The 25,738-nt window shown below is 47.2% G+C and overlaps 1 protein-coding gene and 1 long non-coding RNA gene across 8 annotated transcripts in view; one reads left to right on the top strand and one right to left on the bottom strand.

The window, feature by feature from the left end:
* The window catches only part of HMOX2 (heme oxygenase 2), a 31,931-nt gene that overhangs the window by 2,283 nt on the left and 3,910 nt on the right, over positions 1-25,738 (bottom strand). The window contains exons 1-4 of one of the 7 annotated variants that reach the window (XM_081554866.1): positions 11,426-11,598; positions 5,652-5,757; positions 1,533-1,643; positions 334-451 (exon numbers count right to left, since the gene is read on the bottom strand). In XM_081554866.1, coding sequence (XP_081410992.1) covers positions 334-451; positions 1,533-1,618 — 204 coding nt within the window. In that variant the 5' untranslated portion in view covers positions 1,619-1,643; positions 5,652-5,757; positions 11,426-11,598. Of the gene's footprint in view, positions 1-333; positions 452-1,532; positions 1,800-5,651; positions 5,758-11,425; positions 11,599-12,747; positions 12,927-25,738 lie in introns of those variants that run through there. The other 6 variants (XM_081554867.1, XM_081554861.1, XM_081554860.1 and 3 more) reach the window with 6 other exon arrangements.
* LOC145531716 (uncharacterized) lies at positions 430-2,177 on the top strand. The gene is made up of 2 exons (XR_014072690.1): positions 430-1,248; positions 1,348-2,177. It is a non-coding gene; the product is annotated as an uncharacterized LOC145531716 (long non-coding RNA).

Genomic DNA, 25,738 nt, shown 5'->3' on the forward strand with positions numbered 1-25,738 from the left:
TGCCAAGGGCGATGGGGAGACCGTGGGAGAGGGCCAGGGCCCAGGCCAGCAACTCCCAAGCCCACTGCCCACACTTCTGAGCACGCCCTCCATTCCCCACTTTCATACAGTGAGTTATTTCACATGCACAGGAAGCGTTTGTTTCTTAAAGGAATGACATGGTGAATTCTTTGGAATATGGATCACTTCCTTTACATCACTACCTTATTCCTTTTAAGACATGAAACCACAGCCTGATGCTGAGAAAACATGGGCTGGGAGGGTGGGCGGGGGCGCAACCCTGGGGGACTTAGGGTCCCCAGCCAGACCCAGTTCACAACTGAGGGCACAAACCTTAAATAGCTCCTTCCTGATGTTGCCTTTCAAGAAGTCCTTGACAAACTGGGTGTTTTCTGCCCGGTCATGTGATTCCTTGGTCCCTTCCTTCAGGAGCTCGGAAAGGTCTGCCATCCTATGGAGAGAGCATGTGTGAGTTAGCCTTCCAACTCCAGGCTGACCACTTGCCGAGCTCGAGGCAGAGGCTGCTCAGCAACGTGATTCCAGCCTCTCAGCAGGGAGCAAAGCACAGGCAGACATGGGTCTGCTCCCAGGGCTTGGGCGACACTCGGGATGACTCTGACCCACTCCTCCACTGTGCCCGGGTCTCTCTGAATCACGCAAATGAGTGATGCTTGGCTTCTGTGCCCACCCAAAGACACACACACCTCTAACCCTGCCATAGTGTGTGCTGACTTCAGGGAACAGACGACTTTGGGGAACGTGTCTCCCAGGATCCACACCCCCGAGAAGAACTGACATGCAGCTCCTGGGGTGGCCCAGCTGCCTTCCTCCCACCTTGGACCCACAGCCCCTGAGGATGACATGAGGCTGGGACCCGGCACAGGAGGATGGGAGTGAGAGCAAGGCTGGGGAGGCGAGAGCCAGGACCGAGGCCTGTGCTGCCGAACAAAATCACGCGACAGATGCCAGCACCAGACAAGGCAGAGAACGTGCTGGGCAGGGACTCAGGTGCATCCACACAACTGTCGACCAGAGCGAGAAAAGCTCAGCCTCTCATGGCCCAGTCTCTGCTGGACTCTTTAGGAGACTGGCTCATATCACTCACGTGCTGCCAATAGTTTATTTTCAGCCATTATTCCAAGATGTAAAAAGAGAACTTTGCCAATGACAGGGCTATAAGGAGAGGCTGAGAACGATGAAGAATAGGCCCGGGTGACTGGCGGCTTCGAATGAACTGCCCCCAACCCAGTAAGGAAAGCCCTGGAGTTAACTGCTGCTCCCACATCTGAGGGTGGGAGACACTGGAAAGGTGCCAGCTTTGCCTCTGATTACCCTTTCTCACCCCAGATGACAGAACGCTCAGAAGTCCAGGAAGAAGAAATGGCCAGGAGCACCATCAAATCCCACCACTCGGCACTCAGAGCAGTGCCTATCCTGCTTCCCTGCGTGGGGTGAGGGTGAGGAGGCGGCAGGCACAGAGCATCCCAGCCCCGGCAGCATGGCCTGACTGTACCACGGCTGCCACTGCTCACCTGGTGTGGTTTTCCTTCTCTGGGGACCCGGAGATCTTTTTCTCCGGCTCATCCAACCCCTCTGAGGTCTCCAGTTCCGCTGACATGGCTGCCGCTCTCACGCCTCTGGTCCTGCGGAGACACAGGAGCAGGGGATGTGGCGCCCGTGGCAGTCACTCCCCAGGCACCTGCCGGTTCTGCTCGCCCCTGAGCACCACCACCAGGAGGCGCCACAGGCCTCAGGCAAGTTTTCATAAAAATAAAGCTCTGCCGTCACGGGGTCCGTATCTGCAATGGACAAAATGTGAATATGGACAGTGGTAACAGCACTGTACTGATGCTGAACTTAATGATTTTTATAACTGCACTGTGGTTATTTACGAGAATGTCCTTGTTTTAGGAAACACACACTCAAGTAGTCACAAGTAATGGGGCATATTACTTGCAACTTATTGTCAAATGGTTCAGAGACAGAGTGTGTGTGTGTGTGTCTGTGTGTGTACAGGCACATACACTGCAGCGGGGGAGGACATACAAGTGAAGCACTTGAGTCAATGCTGATGGTGAACCTGGATGAAATGTACGCAAGGGTTCTATGTAACATTCTTACAACTTTTCTGTATTTTTGAGATTACATCAAAATTAAAAGTTACCTAAAACATAAAATAACAGGAATATGATTTAAATTAAAAAAGCAGCGGTGCAGCAGCTCTCAGTGTGGCAGCGAGCGCATCGGAACCAGCCAGCCCACCTGTTACAGGCAGGCGCCCTTGTGCAGAGAGCATCCCCTCAGGGTAGCTCCAAAGGCCCCTGACGACCTGCGCCGGCTGCACTGAGTCACCACGCCAGCAGACTGCCTCCAGCCCACTCCAGACTCTGCCAAGCTAGAGGAAGTGACACAGGTTGGCCAGTCAATGCCTGCTGCCTGCTGCCTTTGTCAGCCCGGGAGATCTCACCCAGGACAAGTTCACCCTCCACCTGACGGTGTGACAGGGGAGAGCCCGTCTGGGACCAGCAGCACAGCTGCACCAACAACCAGCAGACTAACACAGGACCAGAGCTATTATCACTGGGGCCAAATCAAGCCAAAGAAAGAAGAGACCTTAACTTTCTACCTCAACCAGTGTCTTCTTATTGAGCGTTACTGAGCTCTGCCCAGAAATAGATGTCCAGGGGGACAAAGAAGTATAAGAAATGGTCCTTGAAAGGATAAAAACCCACTTCTATCTCAGCCCACAGATAACCACCATTAGTATGTTGCTACCTTTCCTTTCTGAGTTTTCTCTAGATAACATCTCCTTTGTTATCTTTGGAGATATTACAAGGCCTGGTTTTGCTCAGCAGTATCTTTCTGAAACTTCTCTCAACTTTAGATTTAGCATTTATACAATGGAATTAATGATAGGAAGGATTAAGTAAGAACACAGAAGCACAGTGCCTGCCACGTGGTAAGCACTCAGTAAATATTAGATATGATGGTGTGCACTTGTTCCAGAAACGCTTAGTAAATAGCAGAGAGTAAAATAAGCCAGACAGGGCATGATACTATTTCTGTGTGCAATCTTTTTTTAAAAAAAGGTTCAATTCAGAGAAAATGGAATTGGGATTGCCTGGGAGTGGAAGCAATGGGAATGGCTGGTAAAACGGTACAAATTTTCAGTTATATTGTGAATAAGGTCTGAGAATCTAATGAAAAGCGTGGTGACTATAGTTGATAATTGTTGTTCAGTCACTAAGTCATGTCCCACTCTGCGACCCCATGGAAAGCAGGACTCCAGGCTCCTCTGTCCTTCACTATCTCCCAGAATTTGCTCAGATTCATGTTCATTGAGTCAGTGATGCTATCTAACCATCTCACCCTCTTCTGCCCCCATCCTTTTGCCTTCGATATTTCCCAGCATCAGGGTCTTTTCAAATGAGTCACCTCTTTGCATCAAGTGGCCAAAGTACTGGGGCTTCAAGCATCAGTCCTTCCAATGAATATTCAGGGTTGATTTCCTTTAGGATTGACTGGTTTGATCTCCTTGCTATCCAAGGGACTCTCAAGAGTCTTCTCTAGCAGCACAGTTCAAAAGCATCAATTCTTCGGTGCTCAGCCTTCTTTATGGTCCAACTCTCACATCTGTATATGACCACTGCAAAAACCCTAGCTTTGACTATGTGGACTATAGTTGATAACACTGAGCTGCATAACTGAAATCTGCTAAGAGAATAGATCTTGAATGGTTCTCACTTCTTTAAAAGGGTAAATATGTGAGGTGATGGATGTGTTAAATCAATTGTGGGGATCCTTTCACAATGTATACATATACCAAATCATCGCTTTTATACACTTTAAATATATTACAATTTTATTGTCAATGATATTTCACTAAAGCTGGAAAAAAGAGGGAATAGAAATAGCAGAAAATAGAAAATGGGACCTTCTCCTGACACCAGATCAGATACACTCTCCTCTAAAAATGCTGGTGAACACTGTGGTGCAGACTGTCAACGACAGACAGGAGTTGGGGTAGGGGAGAGGAAGTGCCTCTAGATATGAGCAACACTAGCAATGGGACTGCCCACAGAAATGGTGAAAGGCTGTCTTCTGTGTGTCCTCTTTCCTAGGGGTCAAGGGAGACTTTGCCAACCCTGAAGTCAGCTCCACATAGCTTCCCCCAGGTCATTCATACTGACCTGATTTTTTGACCACACCTCGAAGCTTGTGGGATCTTAGCGCTAACTTGTAAGGTATCAAACCCAGGCCCTAGGTGACAGCTCAGAGTCCTAACCATTGGACTGCTAGGAAATTCCCCAGACTATTAAGAAAGGACATCTGAGCTCCACTCTCTTAGGGACCCTAAGAGCCACAATTTTTCTCTAACTGCTCAGCACTCAGACTGCAGAGAGGAGAGGGTGCTGGGAAGAAAGTTCTGGGCTTCCCAGAGGAAAGAAGGCTGCAGTAAAGCCCCAGAGGCTCTAGGCAGGTATGTGGCTATGCTGAGGACACCCCAGGCACCAGAGGCCTACAGCCCCAGGCTGGTTATAGGAAAAACTAGTATCAGGCAAAGACAGAACAACTGTCATCTGGTTGCCTAGGTTACCGATTGTGGTAACTTAGGCAAACTTTCCGTACCTGATCACCATGGTGCACACAGTGATCGTGTGAGTGACTCAATCTGACCATTAACTGGTCTACTTGATGATACTGCACTCTGGGAGGTGTAGTCACTCGAGCAACAAGGCTTCTGCTTCTCTTCAAAACAGAGGATGAGAAAGCCGGCTCCCACCAGTGCCCACCTCGGCATTTTTTTCTGCAGCAGCACTTTATTTGTGCCAGTCCCTCCTCAGGCACACCCTCCGCCCATCCTCTTCCGCTGGTCCTGCCCAACAGCCCGGAATTCCTGCCTCCCCACTCCCAGGAGGCCAGACTCTGGCCCCAGGGGCAGGGCCGCAGCTGTCTGCTTCACTGCTGTAGCTCCAGGCCTCGGAAATAACAGGCTCTCCATAAACACTTGCTGAAAACAAATCAAAGGAAAGAAGGCACACGGGAAATGCTGTAAAGGAAAGAAGGCACATGGGAAATGCTGCAAAGTGTACCACCAACAGCAGGCGCCAGTGCACAGCAAGGTACACTCTGCGGTCCACCACCTCAACAGGTTCTCAACTCAGAACAGGCTGAAAATGTTTGCTTTTAAGGAAGGGTCGATACCAGTTTATCCCATCCCAGCAGCAATATTGAGTCCCTAACACAGGCTGAGGGCTTCTCTGGTGGCTCAGTGGTAAAGAATCCACCTGCAATGCAGGAGCCACAGGAGATGTGGGTTCGATCCCTGGGTCAGGAAGATCCCCAGAGAAGGGCATGGCAACCCACTCCAGTATTCTTGCCTGGAGAACCCCATGGACAGAGGAGCCTGGTGGGCTACAGTCCATGGGGTGGCAAAGAGTCAGACATGACTGAAGCAACTTAGCAAGCACGCACACAACGCAGGCTGAAAGTGCCATCTGGAAGGAAGGAGAACATTCTCAGGAAGGCTCACTTAGCATACTCAACCCCACATGGGCTGAGTTCCAGAAAGAGGGCCGCCTGGAGGGCTGGCCACTATTCCTCAGGGGAGTGGCCGGGGGTGGGGGGTGGGGGCAGCATTCGGGAGCCACCTTGTATGTCAGAAACAGAATTCACTTCATTCTCTGAAAAGCTACATGGTCAAACTTGGTCAGGCTGACTTCTACACTCCAATCCTTTTTCTCTTTGCAGGAACCACTGTAATCAGAAAAAACCAAAGGCCAAATCATGAACATGGAACCTTTCTAGACTGCAATCTCTTGTTATCCATAAGAAGCTGCCCCACCCTGCACCCAACAAAAACAAAAAGATCCCAAAATAGTCCACCGTGGGAAATATACTTCAAGAAGTATTAACAGTAAGTAATCTGTACCAAAATGATAAGTAGCTATACTATAACATTTGAAAAAAGTCACCCAGCCTAACAATACAGGGCAGGGCTACTCAAACAGCAGCAAACAATGGAATCCTGGCACCAAGGCAACAAGCTGATGGGTAGTACCCATGCATGAAGACATGTACATCAACTTCTTTGTTTAAAATAAGTGGCTGAGACTTTGCCTTCCAATGTAAGAGGTGTGGGTTCAATCCCTAATCGGGAAGCTAAGATCCCACTTGCTTCCCAGGCAAAAAATCAAAACATAAAACAGAAGCAATTGTTAAAAGATTCAATAAAGACTTTAAAAATGGTCCACATCAAAACAAAAAAATTCTTAACGAAAAAAAAAGACCCCAAACACTGACTAGGACTATGGATAACTACCAATGATGGCAGGAAGGGACTTTGGAAAACTATAACTACTTGTTATTTGTTCGACTTTTTAGCCAATTGGCTCCTTCTATGTAAAGTGGCTCAATTCTTTTGAAAAGGGGCAGGGACAGGCAGGGGAGAAGGGCAGAGGGGGACAGAGATCCCTCTGGAACAGGACTGGGCAAACCATCTAAGTCTCTGTGCTATACCAACCAGTCACCAGAAGTCCCTAAGGCCCTTTACTTTGCTCCTACTAATTCTGGAAATGTCTATCTATAGAGGTCAGGCCCTCTTCTTCTACTTCCATGACTCTCTGTTTATAAAATCTGCTTCCACGACCCCGTAACTCCTGTACTCCTAGCTGTTCACTGATCATGACTAGTTTTCACTCCCACACCTGCTCTGAGAGAAATGGCAACACTGTCCTGATTACCCGTGTTCTCTCTGGTGGCCCTGGCCCAGCAGATCCACAACACTCATTTCAAAGCCTCTGCCCTGGTGAATGACAGGCTCAAGGCTCTAGGGCCTCTTAAAGAACAGACATGTTCAAAGACATGAAGTCCTCCTCTACAAACTCACGTCAGCAAACCTCAGGTCAGTCAGCCTGGCTGCCAGATAGAAATGTGATCCCCACTCCTTCCCCCAAAGGCACAATGCGGACTTCAGCTGTAACAATTCTTTTCTTCATTCCCATTCTTTTTCTTTGCCCTGGAAAACCACAACCAGGGAAAGGGGCAGGTTGCTGAGTTGGCCAGCATAAGAGAGGAAGGAGGGGGAAGTGAGGAGGAAAGGCAGGGTGACCGGCGGCTGGAAATTAGAACAGTTCTCCCACCTACTAGAACTGACAGTGACCAAACATCAACTACCACTGCGCAAGGGTGGAGGCCCATGGCCTGAGCCGGTGCTGCCTCCTGTACAGAGAAGACGGCGGCCAGCGGGAAGGGGAGAGGCTGCTCCCTCCCTGCAGAAAGACCTCCACTGGGCACCGGAGGCCCTGCCTGCCTCGAGAGGACTGTGTGAGGTTCAGAGTCCACTCCGGTCTAGAACTGGCATCACAGCCACAAGAGCCATCATCCTGTTTTCCCTGTTAAGCTAAGAAGCATATCCTACAAGACAGAGCAAGACTCCCTCAGACTGAGCTGCTCAGAATCCAACACCACGTTCCAAATCACATTCAGCCCAGCGCACTGGGGAGCCTCCAGCCTGAGCTGTAATGGATGCCGTCGCATAAATGAAATGCCTACTGATCAGGCTAGCTAAATGAAGGGGGTGGTGAGATAGTGACAATAAATTATGGATTAAATTCTAAAATACCAAACAAGAAAAAATTTAATTGGGTATTACGCCTCTGAGTTAAATGGTGTGAAATCTAGTTTTACTTTTGTTCAGCTCTGACTCCATCCCTTCCTCCTTCCCTTCTCCCCACCTCCACCCCTCTTTCTGGTGGTCTGTTTTTTTTTTTTCTAACTACAGACTTGTTTGTAATTCCCATGCCTCTGAGCTGGCCAAGGCCATTCTCACTCACAGGGCCCAACGGGGCTGGCACCCCTGTTGAGCAGCCAGTGCTGTGTTTTTTCCTGCGGCTCCCCCAGCGTTCACTGCTCCCCTCCCAGGGTCTGCCCCCAGCTGCTCTCCCCGAATCAGGGCTCGGCACTGGCCCCTCCGACCTCTCCACCAGGCCCAGTCCACATCCACTCCCCCTTGCCCAGCAAGGCTGCTGCCTCTCGCCTGCAGGCCTGTGAGGGCAGGCCCTCCATGGGGCTCTGGCTGCTTTTCGTAGCCTGCACCGCAGTTAAGGAGGCCTTTGGCTCCTTCTATCTTAGGCCTGCCTCTAGTCACTGATGCAGCTTTCTTCCCACAGCCCATGGATGTGGGGTGTGTGTATGTGTGCGCGTGTGTGTTTTCTCTGTTTATGATCCCACCTCCATCTACTTATACTGTAACATTCAGGAGGGTCATGGGTAAAAATGATGCCTCACTGCTCACAGAAAGCATGTACAACACAAATGTCTTCCGCACATAACTATGAGCGTGTGCCCCATAAATGTCTTCAGATGATAAACACAGAACAGGTTGTTTACCCATCACACACAGATTCTGAGTATCTGTCTATAAAAGAAGAGTAAATTCTAACATGCTACTTATAAGCCTAATATGATCTGGGGGACAAGCAATGCCAGGGCTACTGTGGAGGGAGCAGGAGGCAGGAAGCCGGGGGCAGGACGGTGCAGCTCCTGAGCCTAACCGCTGGCTCTCTCCACATTTCACCCGTGAAATGGGATGAACACCTACCCAGCACTTAGTACAAGACTATTATGAAGATCGAATAGATGATGACCATGAAACCACTTTACAACAGGTGTCAATGTTACAGAAGAAATTGAGAATGAGCTGTTTATTAAGTGGTCTACCCTGGGAGACGAGACACTTCTGGTGAGCTTTTTTCAGACCTTGCTACAACACCAGGAAACTCAAGTGGAAGAAGCCCTATTCCCAGATGCAACATGGAAATAGACTTGCTCTCCTGAGCACTGTTTAAAATCCAGTATTGAGAGGGGTAAACCTCACACCGAGGGCCAGTTTTGCATCCCATCTGGCAAATGGATGTGAAGAGGGGTGCAACCTGTTTCCTGCAGTAAACGGCCACCTGACCGTCCCTGTGCTGCTCCCAGACCTCAGGGAGGGCTGGAAGTTGGGGGGCAGGAGGGAGCTCAGTGAACCTGTCAGTTTACAGGGGTCACTTCCGGGCTCCCACCTACTGTTGATTACTGCTCTAGACCCAGCTCACCTTCAGGAAGGGAAAGGTAGCTGGGCCCTGCCCAAAGGGCGAGGTCTTCAGAATTAGAAAGATTTGGGCTGGAGTTTCAATGCTTAGTAGTTCCATGGTTAGTGGTAAGGCGTACCATTCTGAAAGCTGAGTTTCCACATCCATAAAACTAGGTAACAAAACTCTCTTTGCTCCACATTCTCGAGTGTGCCGTGAGGACTAAACGAGCTAACGTGTGTACAAGTGCTTCATGAAACTAATGCAGCTGAAAAGTGCTGACGATCTCTCGAGAAAGTTGGTGGAGAAAGAAAACAGGTGGGTGATTCTGAAACACTGAGGCAGAATGTGAAATCTGATGCGTCCACAGGTAATTCTGGGCAGTCAGTTACACGTGAGGACTTGTGACACAGGCCTTTTTCTTTGCCAGTGTCAGGAAAAGGGAATTCCTGTTCTTTCTGAGGTGAGACCTGTGACCGCTGCAGCAGGAAAATTCTCACTGCAGATGCTGCCGGACGCTGGCTGAGCTGGTTGTTGGGAGCAGTACACAGGGCTGACTCAGCTCTAACCCAACAAAGCAACTGAGACGAGGGGCCCCCAAAACCCTGAGGAGACCGCATCCTATAGGTCACCACCTTCTGAGTCTATAGAATGAATGACACGAGGTCTCTGAACTCTGGTGCTGCCACACCTCAGGAATTCTTATACACAAGCTTCACCCCTTTCATTTTGGTCACTGGGTGAATTCAATCCCACAGTTCACTGAATGGATGACTATTAACCTCTTGACAAAGAGCAAGTTCAGACAAGCAATTCTGGAAAAGTGAGGAGTCTAGGGACACAAAGCTCTTGCGTCACATTTACTCAACACACACCTGCATATCTAGCAACAAGCAACCAGAAAGCAACTAAAGGCACTAGGCTCTTAGTAACTTCAAAACCTGGACTCAGGAAGTCTAAGACTCTCAGGCAGGCTGTGTTCGCTGGGGAGCAGCGGGCTCCTGCTGCTACATCTACATCTCTAGCATGTTCAAATACAGCTGAGCAAGAATTGGACACTGGGACGATACCTCAAACAGTGAAAAGAGCAGAGAAGGGGCCAGAAGTCCACTGGCTGCTGGTGCCAAAGATGCCACTTCCTACTACAAATGAAATAAATACAAGACCTGCTCTGTTTCCTGAGTGTCACTGGGTCTTGGGGCTGAGAAGACAAGGCTTTTTCAGCTCCATGAGAAGCACCTGAAGGGTAGGGGCTGAAGCCTTGACTGAATTCTAGAATGGTCAGGCTGGGATTTTATAAGAACAAAGCTTAGGCACCAGACATCCACGAGGCTGGCTGTAACAGCGTAAGTTCTGATGAGACTGTGGGTCACCCCCAGGTACTATTAAGAAAAAATCGTGTCCTATGGATTAAGTGGTCAGCCACATTTCCTTTCACTCAGGTGCAACAACTGTCACCTGTGACCTTGGCTTCTCTCACAAATGATGACATAAACAGTGTTGGGAGTGGAGGGAAACCGTGGGGGCTTAGGATGTTTCTGCCAAATTTCCACCTTGGAAAACCTAGAAGTGCTATGGGCTTTCAGGCGATTTCCTCTCTACATGCATGTGTCCTCTTTACATGTTCCTCTCTACACACGTCATGTCTGATTCTTTGGGACCCCATGGACTGTAGCCTGCCAGGATTCCTCTGTCCATAGGATTCTCCCGGCAAGGATACTTGAGTGGATTGCCATTTTCTCCTCCAGGGGATCTTCTCGACCCAAGGATCAAACTGTCATTTTGGGTGTCTACTGCTTTGGCAGACGGATTCTTTTGCCACTGAGCCACCTGGGAAGCCCTTTCCTCTACAGACAGACTCAATAGAGCCTCCCAGCAGAGACCAAAGGCCCTCAGCTTCACCCAGAAGAGGGCGGTGCAGAGGAAGACCACTGGACTAAAGTCTAACATATGTGGATACACCATGTTATGTCACTTCTGAGCAGGGTCCCATGACTATGAACAAACTAAGATCAAGAGAATTAATACAGTCAATGTCACTCAGAGTGAACAGTCAAGCTGGAACCAAACTTGAGTCCTTCTGAATGCAAGGTGACACCTCCTGTGTCCACAGCCAATCCTCAGTGGTACACAAAGGTGAAATTGGTATGATGTCTACTCACAAGACTACTAGGCACATGGAAACTGAGGTTATATTACATTGCACTTATGCTCACAGTGGAGGGGTTGGCTAAACCACTGAGTGACACTTGTTTTTTAGTAAGAAAAGTGAGCTCAATCCTATGGTTTCTGAGAAGTAAATGCTCAGGTTCCCATTTGAAGACTATACCGCCCACCCCTAACACACTCACCTTGGCTCACTCAGATTACAGGGCAACCCGAGAAGGTTGTCCTCTGGTGGGCCCTGCTTTTGTTGACTAGCAGGGCAGGCCAAGGCTGGAGATGGTTGGTCCCAAGGGGGAGGATGGCGCCCCACCCCCCCACCTCGGTGCCTGGAGGGAAGCAGCCAGATCTGCCAGATCCTGGCAGACGCTGAAGCCGAGGCTCTGGGCATCCTGACCCCATGGGGAGGTCACAATAGGTAAGGCCCGCACATTTCTATAGTACCTATTACCATAGTAACTACAGAGAATCAGAAGAGCTGGTTTTAAGAATCTGAAAGCGTGTCCTCCACATGTTGAGAGTCTAAGATCTATTCAGTCCAATCTTCCTGGCTACTGAAAATATACTCTGCCTTGGCAACAGGAGTGTGATGGACAGAAAATATATCAACATAAAGGTCTTATAAAATCAGCAACTCCACAGGCCAAGGCACTGGTCAATCTAATGAGGCGGCTCCTCTGGCTCACCTTGGATCTGTCTGGGATCCTAACATGCTTCCACAGGCCTCAGAGTTAGGTATTATTCTCAGGCTTTTTCACAACTGCCGAGATTCTGGCAGTAGAGGGGAGGGGTGGGTGAAGCGGGTGCAAAGAAACAAGCCCTGCCTGAGAACTGGCAACTCCCAAGAGGCTGCCCCGTCCTCATAGGCTCACGTGTATGGTGGCAGCGGCCCAGCAGCAACAGCTACCGGCCTCTCAGAGAGGAAAAGGCTCGGCTTCCCCCATGCTCCCTGCAGGCCTGGCCTCCCTGGGGGAGCGGTCAGGGCTCCAGAGCAGGCAGCTCGCTGCCACTCTGCTCCCTGGCTCCCTGCACTAATAACAAGGCAACAGGTCAAGGAATAGGGGTGTGCAATTGTCTTCCTCCCTCAGTGTATCGGGCCTGATTTGTACATGGGTGAAAGTGTCCCTGAGGAGTAGCCAGGAGTGGGAAGGTAGAGAATATACATTGCAGGTGATGTGAAAGTATCAGTAGTCAGGTGTGACAGCATCCCTCTCTTCCACTCTAAAAAGCCTCTCAGAGTGAGAGCTGACTTACAAGGATAATCTTTAACTTCATAAAACTGATTTTTCTTAAGACAAAACATTCACAGAGTTCACTGTTAGTAAAACTCAGGGAGACAGTGAAGGACAGGGAAGCCTGGTGTGTTACTGTTTATGGGGTCGCAAAGAGTCAGGCAAGACTCAGCGACTGAACGACAACAACCCACCTGCAACACTCCTCAAAGCCACACTTGAAAGGTGGAAAAATCAAGGTGGCGGAGTGATTCCTGACAGAACGCCCTCAAACTCACTTTCTAGACACTCCAGCTGTTCGCTGAAATCTTCTAGGATCCAAGGTCAAAGATAACCGGTCAGCACACACTACTCTGTCTGGTCGAGTTTCCTCACCAGTACAAGATGCCCAGAGCACAATCTCCCCATGCAGTAGTTGCTGGCAGTAACTCAGTGTCTTCGTAAATGTGACCATTATCTAGATACAAACATAAGTATCTCTATTTCAGTAAACATCCAAGGACATGGAGACCAAATCCCTCCATCTCAAAAGTTTCTGGAACATGGGCTCAACAAGGCTAACAGCAGCCACACACACACAAGTCCCACCTGCACAGCACAATGCTAATATGCTGACCGGACACCAAAGGGGCTGAGGCAATGACTGAACTGTGTGATGATCTTTAGAGCTGGCCTACAGTTCAGTTCAGTTGCTCAGTCACGTCTGACTCTTTGCGACCCCATGGACTGCAGTACACTAGGCTTCCCTGTCCATCACAAACTCCCAGAACTTAAACTCATGTCCATTGAGTCAGTGATGCTATCCAGTCATCTCATCCTCTGTCATCCTCTTCTCCTCCCGCCTTCAATCATGCCCAGTATCGAGGTCTTTTCAAATGAGTCAGTTCTTTGCATCAGATGGCCAAGTATTGGAGTTTCAGCTTCAGCATCAGTCCTTCTAATGAATATTCAGGACTGATTTCCTTTAGGATGGACTGGTTGGATCTCCTTGCAGTCCAAGGGACTCTCAAGAGTCTTTTCCAACACCACAGTTGAAAAGCATCAATTCTTTGCACTCAGCTTTGTTTATAATCCACCTCTCACATCCGTACATGACCACTGGAAAAAACCATAGCACTGACTAGACAGGCCTTCGTTGACAAAGTAATATCTCTGCTTTTTAATATGCTATCTGGGTTGGTCATAACTTTTCTTCCAAGGAGCAAGCGTCTTTTAATTTCATGGCTGCAGTCACCATCGACAGTGATTTTGGAGCCCCCCAAAATAAAGTCTGTCACTGTTTCCATTGTTTCCCCATCTATTTACAATGAAGTAATGGGACCAGATGCCATGATCTTAGTTTTCTGAATGTTGAGTTTTAAGCCAACTTTTTCACTCTCCTCTTTCACTTTCATCAAGAGGCTCTCTAGTCCTTCACTTTCCACCACAAGGGTGGTGTTATGTGCATATCTGAGGTTATTGATATTTCTCCTGGCAATCTTGATTCCAGCTTGTGCTTCATCCAGTCCAGCATTTCTCATGATGTACTCTGCATATAAGTTAAATAAGCAGGGTGACAATATACAGCTTTGATGTGTTCCTTTCCCAATTTGGAACCTGTCTGTTGTTCCATGTCCAGTTCTAACTGTTGCTTCTTGACCTGCATACAGGTTTCTCAAGAGGCAGGTCAGGTGGTCTGGTATTCCCATCTCTTTCAGAATTTTCCACAGTTTATTGTGATCCACACAGTCAAAGGCTTTGGCATAGTCAATAAAGCAAATGTTTTTCTGGAACTCTCTTGCTTTTTCTATGAGCCAGAGAATGTTGGCCATTTGATCTCTGGTTCCTCTGCCTTTTCTAAATCCAGTTTGAACATCTGGAAGTTCACGGTTCATGTACTGTTGAAGCCTGGCTTGGAGAACTTTGAGCATTACTTTGCTAGCCTGTGTAGGAGCCCAACAAACCCGACCTGAACTATGACTGGCCAAGAATCCACTGCCACACAGGCCAAGAGGCAGTGCAGGCATGTGGTCAAGGCACAGGCTCAAGTCAGGCACCACAGGGCAGGCCCTGGTTCTACTGCACACCCACTGGGGGCCTCAGACCAATTACTCTCAGAGTCTCAGTTTCTCCATCTGTAAGGGTAGTGATAACAGATCTGCACGGCAGGTGTGTAAATTCAATGAGATAACTATAAAACTGCTGTTTTAGTCTATTATTTACTTATAAAACTGCTGTTTTGGTTTATTTATTATTTTTAGCTTGCCGTATGATGCTGAATAGTAAACTAAAGCAAGTGTCACTTAAAGTTAACTAATGTTTCTGAATATTTTTAGTCAAGAAATGGAAAAACCCCTTTTTCTATGAAAGGTCCTGTAAGTAGCATCAAATCTATTCCAGGGTCACAGGCTGAGATGAACGCTCACTATGAAGAACCTGTTTTCATTCTGATAACATTTTTAATACCAAAAAAAGGAACAGAAAAACCTGGGCATATCTAGCAAAATAAGTTTTGCAAAGAACCCAAAGGAAGATGATTTCAGGAGTTGAAATTCTTTTCAAGAGGCTCTGAACGTGAGTTAGGTGAAGGTCCCTCCATGCTATAGATGGGTCAGGATCCAGGATGGGACATGTTATTGTTTTGTTTCTTCAGAGCAGCTCATCACTATAAATAAAGGTTTAGGTAAATGAAAACTTGACTTTATATAAATATGATAACTCTCATTTGCAGTTAGTTCTCTTGACAATCAATCCCCACCCAGTGGTTCTCAAGGGGACATCAGTCACGCCCAGAGGGATGTCTGCTTGTGAATACTGGAGGGTGGGCTGTGCTACCGGCATCTAGCGTGTAGAGGCCAGGAATGCTGTTCAACACCCGACAACACGCAGAAAGCAAAAGCACATGTGTGCACACACAACACACACACCAGACCACCACCACCACCAATTATCCAGCCTAAAATGTCCAGAGCACCAAGGTTGAGAAGCCCTGCTCAAACCTCTCAGCCTTTCAGCAGTTTACAGAGAGACAAGAGGAGGTTTGTTTTCACAGTAAGCTTCATGCCATCCATCACACCTTCATCAAATATCCTTTTCAGCGATTTCTAGGGAAACTGAATTTCCACCAGAAAACAGAAGAGGCTGTAAGTGGGGCAACTTGGCACTCACTGCCCACAGATGACAGGGACAAGGGTCACAGTATCTTCTTGGGAAGAGGACTGATTTGTATTTAGATCACAAGGAGGCAAAACCTTGCAAGCAGGCTCAGTTAACAAAGCCAGGCAGAGGAGAAGCCCTTGACAGAAATGTGTTCACTGACTTCTTAAAGGAATAGAACACAGAACTGGGAGAAAATCTAATCATCGTTTATCAGTCTGGTGTCTGAGTGACAAATAGGCTAAGAATGAAGAGAACTAAGCTCTAATACCAGGTCTGCACCAGCTAGCTGTATTACAAACACTACTGTTCTGGAACTCCAACAGCCTCATTTATAAAATAAGATGCACTTCTCAGAGAGCTGCAGGGAGGATGGCATTTAACAGAAGGTAGAGCAAGAAAAACCGTGGGCTTCCCCCACCCATTTCAGACACAGTAGCTTGGCATACTCCTCTGAAAATAGAGTTGTGCCGCTTCTAAAAATAAGGTCAGATAACAATGAGCTGGATGATCTTGGAGGCCTGATACTACATTAAGAGCCATCTAAGCAAGCTTTTCATCATCTATTACAGCACGTGTATCCTGCTGCAGCATTTCTTTGTATATATGTCTGTCTTCCAGATTACAGCTCATTTATCTTTGTGTCTTACTTCAACACAGGGTACCTACCTAATTAGGGCTTGCTGAGTGACTGGATAATGTCCAGAATGTGAGGTATTCTCAAAGAGCAGATGACAAAGAGAACATTTAAAAGTGAATCCCAGACATAAGAAAATTGGCTGGCTAGTGAGTAAGTATCTTTGAGCACCATATTTACTACAAAAATTTCTACTGATGAGCAGTTGCGGGGGGTGGGGGGAGGTTACACGGGCCTTGTAGGGGGGCTGAAAGAGAAAGGTTGCACTGCATGGTTTTAAACTGGCTCCCTCACATTCCACAGATACAGCTATTAAGAACATATTTCAGGACTCTGAAAGCCTTTTTAAGAACAGAACACTGCCTTACTTTTTTTTTTTTTTAAAGAAATGGAGGGCTTCCCTTGTGGCTTAGTGGTAAAGAATCTTCCTGCCAGTGTCGGAGACACAGATTTGATCCTTGGTCCGGGAGAACCCCACATGCCTCAGAGCAACTTAGCCTGTACATCACAACTATTGAGCCTGTGCTCTAGAGCCCGTGTGCAGCAACTACTGAAGCCCAAGTGCCTGAGAGCCTGTGCTCAGCAGCAAGAGAAGCCACTGCAGTGAGAAGCCGAGGCACCGCAACTAGAAGAGTAGGCCCTGCTCACAACTGGCGAAAAGCCCGAGCATCAATGAAGACTCAGCACAGCCAAAGTGAATAAATAAAAATTTTAAATTATTTTTAAAAAAAGAAAAGGAGGCTAGCAGTGTAGGGTAAGGCAGCAGACACAGCTGTACTTTAAAAAAAAAAAAGAGGTTTTGGGCTGGGAGGTGGGAGGTGAGGAAGAGAGAAAAAGAAGGGGGAAAAAAAAAGCAAGAAATGGACAGGCAAAATTTTAATAGTCTAGGTAACAAACGCTTGCCATCACTGCTCCACCCGGTGCAGGCATAAAGCACCGGCCCTTTCTGCTGTCCACCTATGAGAACCCTTTATTCCTTCAGCTGGCTTTAGAGAAGGGGTTTCACAGTAGTTTTCTTCTCAGGTCTGTTACCCTAGGGAGGGGGGTCAAGCTTCTCTTAACAAGCCCACATCCGGTCTTTAGAACATTTTGGAGGAAATACACCAAGGCATTACGTTGTTATGGTTACTGCAGGGGGGAAAGCAAAATGCTACAAAAATTCCAGTTTACCAAAAAGAAAATTTAAAAAAATAAACAGCAGTTTGCCACTGTAAAACTGAGCAACTTCCTGTTGCATGAGGCAGCCCCCATGAAATACATGAAGATATATGAAGTGGGTACCTGTAATTCCCAAGAGGTCTCCAGAATTGGTCAAACATCACTGTCAGGGCTAATCATTACTGAGAAGAAATTCAAATGGCCCAGAACATCTACTGCTGACTAAGGCCCTGATTAGGCAATAGTGAATGAATAACTAGGGGAAAAGGTAGATAAGATGGGGAGGGCAACTGACAAGAAAGGCAGAAAATCATGTGCTCCGGGGCTTGCTTTGAGGTATGCTAACGCCTTTTCCCCAATCCAACTCTACACAGAAGGCTGATACAGGAAGCACGGACGTGGAGTATCCAGTTAAAGCAGGGTGGTGGTGGGGGGTGCAGGGCGGGGGTACAAGCTTGGCCTACTTGGCTGGCTGAGCTCTGGGGAGCTAAGGCACTCACTCTGAAACAGATGGTTTGCATGTCCCACTGTGTGTGCTAAGTGACGGCAGTTCTAGGACAGTCTTTTCAGGCTGTATGTCCAAAGCAGCAGAGGGAAGCTGGTTCTGAATCAGTCACCGCTCCCGAACCTGCCCAGGGCTCCCTCCCTCTTTCATATCTTGTTTCCAACAGGCCAGTCATTTCTGAAAAAACGGCCTGACCTTCCAAAAAGCACGTGATTTCTGTCAACTCACCCCATTCCCAACATCCCTACTTGGCTCTAACTCTGTATTGTGGACAGGCACACACTCTAAACAGCCGCACTTGAATACAAGGTTCCCAAGGGCAGAGCTGAGCATCACCCCCACTAGTCAGTAAGCGCACTTTAGCTGCACCGCGCCTGGCAACCAGATTAGACCACTGTGTATGTGGGAACATGCTGTCCTTTGCAAAAGCACTCATGTATGTCCCATGACACTTAGTGCTGGGTAGAAGGTTGTTTACAAAGGAATCCTTGGGTTTCTGTCTCTTATCTTCCACCCAGTTACCTCCTCATCTGAAGATACAAATTCAGAGATGTATACTTCTGAAGATGGGTAGCAAAGCTATTTGTCAGATTATAATAATCATTACCCTTTGGGGGTTGCAAACCCCTCTGAGAATCAGAGGAAGGCTTCCGACTCTCTCTCCAGGACAATCACAAATTAAAAAAACGTTGCCTCATGTGGCTAATGCCTCCTGTGTTGAACTTCTGCAGATACAGAAGAAATAAATTTGGAGAGAACAGATTCATTAATAAATAAATACATGATACCTATGCCATTCCAGAGCACCCACAGGCCCCTAAAGTTCAGGAATCCCTGTTCTAGACAAGCCATTTATGAAAGACATTCTTTTTGTGGGTGACATGTTTCCAGTAACTCTCTGAATGCTCATTCACAAAGGATGGTTCCCCTCCTTCCTTCTCTTCTGTTCCTGCTGTCTTTTACCCAATCCAGTGGATTCAGTTCAAATGACTGTCTTTTCCATTTCTCAGCTCTTCACTTCCCTGACCTCCCAGAATACTGAGTGTCAAAACAACAATCACAAACCTTACAAAGTGAATTTACTGTCTGGCACTCCTCAAGATGACTGCCAACTCTTGGTGAACAAGGACCATGGGTTTGTTGTTTTTGTAACCCCCTCAGTGCACACTACAGAGGCAGTACAAGTGTGCCAAGTGGGCAGAGAGTGCATTGCTTCTCTGTCCTTCTACCTGTAGGCACTTGAACTTGAACGTATTGACTTTAAATCTGGGCATGTGTCCCAGAAAAGTCACATGCAAAAGGGAAGAAAGCATAACCCAGAGAAGCCAATCATCTCACTGTTCCTTTTGGGTGCACCAGTAAGACTTTCTGCAAACACAAAAAGTGTTACAAAGCAAGACAAATATGACATTGAGCACAGACACTTAAGCGATTTCTCTGAGGCTGACAACCCAAGTGTGGTAGAGGAATAGAATGTTTTAAAAGTTATTTTCTAATTAGTGGGACACCTGCGATTACTGAGCAAAGAGAAAGGCTGACTCTCCCCTTGTCTCCTAGAAAATTGAAGGAGCAAAGGTGTAACGTCACTTCACTGTCTTTGCTTTACTCAACACCTTCAAACACTGCTACCCAGAACCCCCTCACACTCTAACTCAGTTCTGCTCACTGATCCTTCCCCTTCCTCTGTCTGACCTCCCCCAAGCTGCTCTGCAAATAGTTCCAGGTGACAACAGTTCCTCCGCAGCAGCTCCAAGTGGTCTTGCCAGAGAGAACAGCAGATGCAGTACTAAGGAAGGGATGAGCACGCTTGGGCATGTGACATGCCATGTTATCATCCACAAACACTTATAATCCTCATGGGGCTCCTTGACTACAAAGAGGCCTAAGATCCTGTTGGGGATTTTAAGCAGCTTTCAATTGAGAGAAAGAAAAAGAGAAACAGAAAGATAACTAATAGAACAGGTGTATTATAGTATAATAAGTCCCCCGTCCTCAGGGGAGCCAGGCCCTCACCTCTGGGCTTTTCTCTGGGACAGGGGTGCAAGGGGCAGCTCAAGTCCTCAGCGTCAAAAGTTATATCTGAAGTTACCAAACTCTTCCAACCTTGATGTATCACAATCCAGTATCACAGTGTAACCTGTATCACAATCTGGAAGAACTCGGGACTGCTTAGGGGAACAATGCCGGGAGGTGGGGGGCCATCCCCAGCCTGCTCCCTTCTCTCCTCCCACCTGGTCCTGCACCTCTAGAGGCCTCAAGTGCACCTGTGTGAGACCCCTGGGCCCTATTCCCGAGCTGTCCCCCACCCCACACCCTTGAAAGTAGCCCCCTCAGCCTAGGACGGCACACCCAGGGCTCAGGCAGCTGGAGTGGGAAGTTCAGGGTCCTGGTATCTTCAGTGGGTTTGAGAAGAGGGACACACAGACACCACTGGGCATGCCCCCTGGTCCCCCAACTCTCTCCCCTGCTGGGAAGGGCCTGGCCTGAAACTCAAGTGCCCTCTGGAGAGCAGCTGGGGGAGGAAGGAGGTAGGGGCAGGCATGGATGGAGACTGGCCATTCTCTGTCTCTCGTCCTCCTGGGGCTGCCTGTCTGTTCTTCTGTGTGTCTGTCTTTACCTCTATATCTGCTTTTCCTTGTTCTGATCTCTCCCTCCTCCCTCTCTTCTCTCTCCTCCCTCCTTCCTTTCCCCAACTCTGTCTATATCTCTCTCTCTCTGTCCTCCCTTTTCCTTCTTCCCTCTGTCTCTCTCTCTTTCTTGTTCATCTCCTGTCCCTCTCAATCTCTCTCTCCCTCCTTCTCCCCATGCTCTCTCCATCTCTCTGGTCCTTCCTTTCTTCCTTTCTTTCCTCAGTTCAGTTCAGTCGCTCAGTCATGTCCAACTCTTTGCGACCCCATGAATTGTAGCACGCCAGGCCTCCCTGTCCATCACCAACTCCTGGAGTCTACCCAAACCCATGTCCATCAAGTCGGTGACACCATCCAGCCATCTCATCCTCTGTCGTCCCCTTCTCCTCCTGCCCCAAATCCTTCCCAGCATTAGGGTCTTTTCCAATGAGTCAACTCTTCGCATGAGGTGGCCAAAGTATTGGAGTTTCAGCTTCAACATCAGTCCTTTCAACGAACACCGAGGACTGATCTCCTTTAGGATGGACTGGTTGGATCTCCTTGCAGTCCAAGGAACTCTCAAGAGTCTTCTCCAACACCACAGTTCAAAAGCATCAATTCTTTGGTGCTCAGCTTTCTTCACCGTCCAACTCTCACATCCATATATGACTACTGGAAAAACCATAGCCTTGACTAGATGGACCTTTGTTGGCAAAGTAATGTCTCTGCTTTTCAATATGCTATCTAGGTTCATCATAACTTTCCTTCCAAGGAGTAAGAGTCTTTTAATTTTATGGCTGCAATCACCATCAGCAGTGATTTTGGAGCCCAAAAAAATAAAGTCTGACACTGTTTCCACTGTTTCCCCATCTATTTCCCATGAAGTGATGGGACCAGATGCCATAATCTTAGTTTTCTGAATGTTGAGCTTCAAGCCAACTTTTTCACTCTCCTCTTTCACTTTCATCAAGAGGCTCTTTAGTTCTTCTTCGCTTTCTGCCATAAGGGTGGTGTCATCTGCATATCTGAGGTTATTGATATTTCTCCTGGCAATCTTGATTCCAGCTTGTGTTTCTTCCAGCCCAGCGATTCTCATGATGTACTCTGCATATAAGTTAAATAAGCAGGGTGACAATATACAGCCTTGACGTACTCCTTTTCCTATTTGGAACCAGTCTGTTGTTCCATGTCCAGTTCTAACTGTTGCTTCCTGACCTGCATACAGGTTTCTCAAGAGACAGGTCAGATGGTCTGGTATTCCCTTCTCTTTCAGAATTTTCCACAGTTTATTGTGATCCACATGGTCAAAGGCTTTGGCATAGTCAATAAAGCAGAAATAGATGTTTTTCTGGAACTCTCTTGATTTTTCGATGATCCAGCAGATGTTGGCCATTTGATCTCTGGTTCCTCTGCCTTTTCTAAAACCAGCTTGAACATCTGGAAGCTCACGGTTCACGTATTGCTGAAGCCTGGCTTGGAGAATTGTGAGCATTACTTTACTAGCACGTGAGATGAGTGCAATTGTGCGGTAGTTTGAGCATTCTTTGGCATTGCCTTTCTTTGGGATTGGAATGAAAACTGACCTTTTCCAGTCCTGTGGCCACTGCTGAGTTTTCCAGATTTGCTGGCATATCGAGTGCAGCACTTTCACAGCATCACCTTTGAGGATTTGAAATAGCTCAACTGGAATTCCATCACCTCCACTAGCTTTGTTCGTAGTGATGTTTTCTAAGGCCCACTTGACTTCACATTCCAGGATGTCTGGCTCTAGGTGAGTGATCACACCAACGTGATTATCTGGGTCGTGAAGATCTTTTTTGTACAGTTCTTCTGTGTATTCCTGCCACCTCTTAATATTTTCTGCTTCTGTTAGGGCCATGCCATTTCTGTCCTTTATCGAGCCCATCTTTGCATGAAATGTTCCCTTGGTATCTCTAGTTTTCTTGAAGAGATCTCTAGTCTTTCCCATTCTGTTGTTTTTCTCTGTTTCTTTGCATTGATAGCTGAGGAAGGCTTTCTTATCTCTCCTTGCTATTCTTTGGAACTCTGCATTCAGATGGGAATATCTTTCCTTTTCTCCTTTGCTTTTCACTTCTCTTCTTTTCATAGCTATTTGTAAGGCCTCCTCAGACAGCCATTTTGCCTTTTTGCATTTCTTTTCCATGGGGATGGTCTTGATCCCTGTCTCCTGTCCAATGTCACGAACCTCTGTCCATAGTTCATCAGGCACTCTGTCTATCAGATCTAGTCCCTTAAATCTATTTGTCACTTCCACTGTATATTCTTTCCTCATATACCTATATATCATCTGTGTCTATCTACCCATCTATCTACCTACCTACTTTTCTATCATTTATCTTTTATCATCCATCTGTCCATCCATCAATCAATCTCTGTCTCTTCCTCCCTACCTCTTTCCTCTGGACTTTCTCCATCTCTGCCTCTGTCTCTCTTTTCCACGCTGCCGTTACCCTGAAGTAAACATCCAGAATTTCACCACCAGCTGGCATGACAGCTTGGCCTTCAATGCCCTCATTCACCAGCACAGGTACCACCTGGCTTGGGGCAGCTCTGCCCTGCACCCTACCCCCACCTGTCCCTTGGGGACTCACCTGTACATGGATGTGTATAGATGCCACTCAAGGACACAGGACCCACTCCCTTCACCTCTCTGCTTACATACACATTTCCATTCACACACATGTTCTTACACATTTACATAGAGATGCACACACACACACAGACCCTGTGCACTCATGGAGACCCGTGTGCCCACCCATAGATGTGTGCACACCTGTGCCGGGAGCCAGCTCACGAGATCCCACCCATGACAGAGTCATGAGGTAGAGGGCTGATTGAGCATGGTTTCTCAGCCCTCAGGGATTCTCGGAAGGCTGTCTCAGCACTCACCTTAAAGATGATATCTGTCTTTCTGATGTTTGCTACAATAAACCTCTTCTTATTTTCTGCGACTTAGAAAAAAGGCTTTTCCTGATTCTCTTCTAAAATAGATCAATCTGAAATCTCAATCGACAAGGCCCCTGAACGGTAGCACCCTAAATAAAATTATCTGGGATATAAAATATGCTAATCTAAATTCCTCTTGCTAGCATATTGGTTTGTTTAATAAATGTACCTGTGCCTTTGGAGCTAATGTGCTTGACTGCCCCTTAACAACAGAACAGCATTAAGAGCCTCCACACAGAAAGCCCCAATGGGCACAGAGCCCTTTGTAGGAAAAAAAGGCTTGTTAGAAAATATAAGAAATGTTGCTTTATAAAACTGTAACTTAGTCTATACTTACTCATTATGCCTTTTCTACTCTTAACGTATCTAGCCTATATAATGAAAGCATAATAGTTAGGGATTTATATAAATAAAAGTTTAGTTTTAATACAAATAATAAGACAATCGTTAATTCAGCTGGTGATTTTGCTAAGAACTGACCTTTGTGCTATATTGTTTCAGCTTGCTGTACTATGACTTTATGGAACCACATTCTTTTCTGTTAAGCTCAAGGCATAGAGTAAATTACCGAAAACAGGTTTTACCTTGAAACTTTCTATTAATGAATTCTTTCCTGCTGTGCCTGATACAAAAGTGTCCTGGCTGATCAACCCTTATCAATAAAAGAGTCACAAGATGTTAGCAGGCCTCTGGGCCAGAAGATGATGTAAACAATTTTAAACCTTTTATAACTTAGAAACACAAACAGTGTTCTGGTTCCAATATGGATCAAAAACTGCTGATCCATCAAGCTGATATGGCATGACTCTATACTTTACATTTGTTTCTATGTACCACTAAAAATATAAAAGCTGTCTTAAAAACAATAAAGTCAGAAGACACTTGGAAACACCACGACTCGCTGTGTCTTCTCATTCGTATCGCCGACGCCGTCCATCCTGAGGGAACCCCTGGACCTGCTGGAGCTGGACTCTGGCACACCTGCATATACTCATGCACATATATAACTTCTACATGGACCTGCTGCTTGGGTGTTCCCAGGATGGGCAGCTCACTCGCTATGGATGGTCCACTCTGGTGTGTGCACAGCACCTCCTCCTATCAGAAAGTTCTTCCTCACAGTGAGCCCCCAAGTCCCCCTTCTGGGTCCCTGTACACCTACCTATTCCTACTTTAGGGTCTGGTGCTGAGCTGGCTGGGAAGGGTTCCCAGATAAATTACACCCACATCATGATCCATAACCTGGAGGAGGGCATGGCAACCCACTCCAGTATTTTTGCCTGGAGAATCTCATGGATAGAGAAACCTGGCCAACTACAGTCCATGGGGTCGCAAAGAGTCAGACACAACTAAAGCGACTGAGCACTGAGCACATTATAGTATAAATGCTAATTGTGCAGTACAGACAATGGTGCTAAAGATAGAGCTTTATGTTCCAGATTTTCCAGGACTGTTCTGACTCAAATATTCTGTCTCACCAACTCCTTCAGTACACTTGTATGCTCAGACTATGGGTCCCAGTGTTTGTCATAATAAACAGGATCACCTCAGTGACTGATGAGGCAGGCCAGCCAACTAGATTAACTAAAAGCATGATAGCAGATTGTTTTAATCATGCTAGCACCTTCCCACAGCCCTCAGGTAATTGTGGAATTGAATATAATACAAGACAGCGAAACTTGAGGCCTTCCAAGACTGAGAGAGCTTGCTGGAAGAAAGGCTGGAAGCTGAGGGTATTTAGCAGAAGTCAGGCTGGCAGGGTGCTAGACACTTGTCTCTTCAGGCCCTTCTTCCCCAAAGCCCTTTTAAAGTTACTGAGAACTATGACAATAATTAGACTTATTGATATTCCTGGGAAGGAAACAAACCTATTCATGTGTTGCTCTTGTTGTCCCCTGGAGAAGGAAATGGCAACCCAATCTAGTATTCGTGCCTGGAAAATCCCACAGACAGAGGAGCCTGGCAGGCTACCATCCACAGGTTCGCAAAGAGTCATAAACAACTTAGCAACTAAACAACAACAGAGAGGAGAGAAGATCCACTTGCTGGGCCTCTGGCAGAACAGCAGATGGCAGGCACTGTGTGCAGCATTCCATCCTTTTCCTGTCACTATGTCTCTGCCTTCCTGCCAGTCTGCTTTCTCTTATGTCCAGGGAGGCCCCAAACAAGAAGCATGTGGGAAATTTTAAAAACACAAGTTCCCAACCCCTAACTTAGTGAAACAGAAAGGCATGGAAACCGCTTAGACTGAAGAGCAGCAT

This window comes from Giraffa tippelskirchi, chromosome 13, assembly GCF_054371585.1.
Source record: "Giraffa tippelskirchi isolate mGirTip1 chromosome 13, T2T-mGirTip1v1.2.pri, whole genome shotgun sequence".
Taxonomy (NCBI): Eukaryota; Metazoa; Chordata; class Mammalia; order Artiodactyla; family Giraffidae; genus Giraffa; species Giraffa tippelskirchi.